Source organism: Hordeum vulgare, chromosome 2H (assembly GCF_904849725.1).
Source record: "Hordeum vulgare subsp. vulgare chromosome 2H, MorexV3_pseudomolecules_assembly, whole genome shotgun sequence".
Lineage (NCBI taxonomy): Eukaryota > Viridiplantae > Streptophyta > Magnoliopsida > Poales > Poaceae > Hordeum > Hordeum vulgare.
Window position 1 is genome coordinate 29,862,425 of NC_058519.1, and position 3,467 is coordinate 29,865,891.

General features: G+C 39.9%; 1 protein-coding gene across 1 annotated transcript; it reads left to right on the forward strand.

Annotated features, from left to right (window-relative positions):
• Positions 1-1,806: 1,806 nt before the first annotated feature.
• On the forward strand, positions 1,807-2,301 carry LOC123425187 (senescence associated gene 20). Its single transcript, XM_045108863.1, has one exon. The coding sequence runs from the start codon at positions 1,807-1,809 to the stop codon at positions 2,299-2,301; it is 495 nt and encodes a 164-aa protein (XP_044964798.1).
• Positions 2,302-3,467: the final 1,166 nt, after the last annotated feature.

Genomic DNA, 3,467 nt, shown 5'->3' on the forward strand with positions numbered 1-3,467 from the left:
ACCCCTATAAACGCACACACGCACATCTTATCCCTATGACCACCTCCGAGACACTGAACCGGAATTATCTTGAGATTTACGAAGTTATCATAGGCGTCTCGTCGTCTACGAAAACATCTCCTTCCGCTGAAATCATATCGTCAAAAATCCTGAAATAGTACAAGCATCATGACTTAAACCTTGATGGACTACGGTTACCACTATCCCTCTAACCATCCAACCATAAATTGAATTGCTGAAATCAGAATTTGTTAAAAACAACTATTTGAAAATATGAAAACGATCAGAAAATCCTGAATTTTTTTGAATTTTTTTTTTCAAGATTGCATACAATTTTATAAATTTCCAAATATTTTTCAGAAAGGAAGCTTTTTAAAAACGAAAATAAAAGGCCAAAGAAAACCAAAAAGAAACAACAGGAAAAGAAAATACCAAACCAGGACCTTGAAAAACAAAACTTTGGGAATCTAGTATGTGCGTAATTTAGCCCCTGTTTGGAATCATAATAGATTATGATAATCTGGATTATGAAGATAGATTATATAATCTGGTTTATAAAAATAATCTAGGTGGACATGTTTGGAGGCCAGCTTATATAAACTGTAATCCAGGTCTTACATTGCATAATGATCTGTCTGCCCTCTGGTTTTTTTTAAAGAAGAGGGTGACGGTGGTAGGAATGTAATTATCTCAAACTTTACAAGGGTAATGGGTCATTAACAATCCATAATCTGATTTTAGCTGGTATAGAGTAGATTATGAGTTTTTAATAATCTATCCATCTAGTTTTTATAATCTACACCATAATCTGTCATGTTTGAAGACAGAATAGATTATAAAAACTGGATTATATAATCTGGGTGGTTCTAAACATGGCCTTAATCTAGGTCTCTACACTGCTACTCCGTACGAACACAAAAATGCTACGCCCGGCCTGACATCATCCCATAAGCAGGTGAATTTATTAGCATCACAATCATTGTCTCCTCCTTGCTAAATTAGACACCACATGTCAATTCCTCACCATATGTCACTATGTACTGTGCACGGATGGTCTATGTGCTCTCTTGTGCCGTGATGTGATTATTGCTTTTACTCCTATGTAAAGTGTATAGAGACAGACAGGGATATTTGGTTTATTCAAAGTGAGAAAAGGACGGACATGGACATTGCACTGTCTCTTCTATACCTAGCTAGCGTCGATCTTAGTCTGATCATAAATTTAACCTATAAGACCGATCACGACAGAGGAAAAAATTATACAACTAAATTTGTGTAAATGTATGATCAAATTTAGATTTTAAAAAACCCATACGCACTATACTATGAAATGAAGGGAGTACCATTTTTGCGACTGTATGAGAAAAGACGAATATTATTCATAAGAACTACAAACTTTAGCAAAACTATAAAGGAGTAGCAGAGTTTTGGAATCAAGTTGTGAATAATTAACTGAAATGTCATGGTGAACCACTAAATCACTATAAGTTTGGGCGATCCTCGTGCTATTCGAAAATTCTAATAGCCGCTCATAGATATCACCGAACCAAACATTGTCCATGCTTGCATGAAAGCGATAATGGGTATATATAGCTGTGCTTCTCTTTCCTCTACTACAGGGCCGGCCGCTTGTCAGGTTGCACCCTGGACTATATATACATACACCCACACCTTCTCCTTCAACACACACTTAATTAGCTCCCACGGTTAGTCCTCATCTCTAACCTACCTTCTCCTTCAACACACTTACTCAGTTACTTTACTTCTCATCTCACGTCTCTTTCTCCAACTGCACAACAAGAAACCATGGGCATGCATGATGCGACGTCGTCCAAGCCCAACCGCGAGGTGGTGGAGTCCCTGTACGCCTCACTAGCCCGAGGCGACGCCGCAGCCGTGACGGAGCTACTGGCGGCGGACCTCGACTGGTGGTTCCACGGGCCGCGCCGGTGCCAACATATGCGACGCATGCTAACCGGCGAGGAGGTTGGTGCCATGGCGTTTCGGTTCGCGCCAACGCGGATGGCAGAGGTTGGCTGCAGCACCATAGAAGGCGACGACGGGTGGGTTGTGGCGGAGGGTTGGTCCGGGGTTAGTGAGGGAGACTACTGGGTGCACGCGTGGTGCCTCCATGGAGGCGTCATCACAGGTTTGCGTGAGTACTTCAACACCTCTGTCACCGCCGTCAGGGAGCTCGGCCGACCTGTCAACTTCAAGGAGGACGTGGTATGGGTTGTGTGGGAAAGCCAATCGCCCAAGCCCAAGGGCCGCTCCATGCCGGGTCTAGTGCTTGCGATTTGACCCCGCAAAGCCCAACTAGTTTTGTTAAAGCGAAAAAAATAGGTATATGATGTACAAATGTTGTAAAAAGTGCAATGCGTTTTTGTTTTTCCATGAATTACGGCAACGATAATGGGAAACCGGTTTTGGCCGAGGAAGATATAATGTACAAATGTTCTAAAATTTGGCTTTATTCCTTATGGTTTGTTCTTCTTACTTGCTGTATGGTCCTTGTGGAATGGAAGTCTCAAGTAATTGTATTAATCTACAATACCTTTTCTTCAGTTTTTTGCGCGTTGCAGTTGGGCCTATCGCACATGAACGTGGCACGCTCCTATGTTGATCGGGTGATAAGTCTTTAAATTCTTGAATATTTTATAAATTTCCGAACATTTCTGAAATTTGGAGAATTGTTTTGAAATCTGGTAATGTTTTATAAATTCATGAACATTTTCTAACTTAGTGGTCATTTTTAATTCACAAATATTTTCTAATCTCAATGTTGGGAGCCGTATGACTTGATGGATTGTAGACCTTTTAGGGATGAAAAAACAGTGCGAAGAGAGTGATCCTGAGAGGCACTAGCACGAGTGAATTGGGCTGCATCGGGTGTGCATCATTCATGTGCCTAGGGCGATACCTGCATGTATCAGCAAAGTAGGAACTTTCCCTAAAAAAAAAAAGCAAAGTAGGAACTTAGAGAAAAAAGAGATCCATTTCAATGTATATGGTCCAATGATCAATTCTGTTTATGCAGGAGGAAAATGGAGATTCACGCGAACACAACACAACTAGCGATTAAAACACCGAACTGAACATCATAAATCAAATAAATCAGGAATATCAGTAAACTCATTTCAGTTCGACTCTCGATTTCCAGTTCAAAAGTGTTCACCTTAAAAGAAAGAACCTTCTATCTAATGTAAAATAAGTTACCTTCTATCCAAATTCATTTTGCATCGATAAAATAAATCCAAAGTCCAGATTATCAGTAGTAGGTGAAGAATTGTAAATTTGTATCTATACGAGATTAGAATAACTTCAAAAAACTGACATATTTTTTTCCTGGTAGGATAAAACTAAATAGCCTGGAAAGAAACATTTAACTCGCAATCGAGGAACTACGTGACAAAACGCATCTCACATTTAGTAATTATGTATGCCCACAACTGATGGATGTTGTGAAC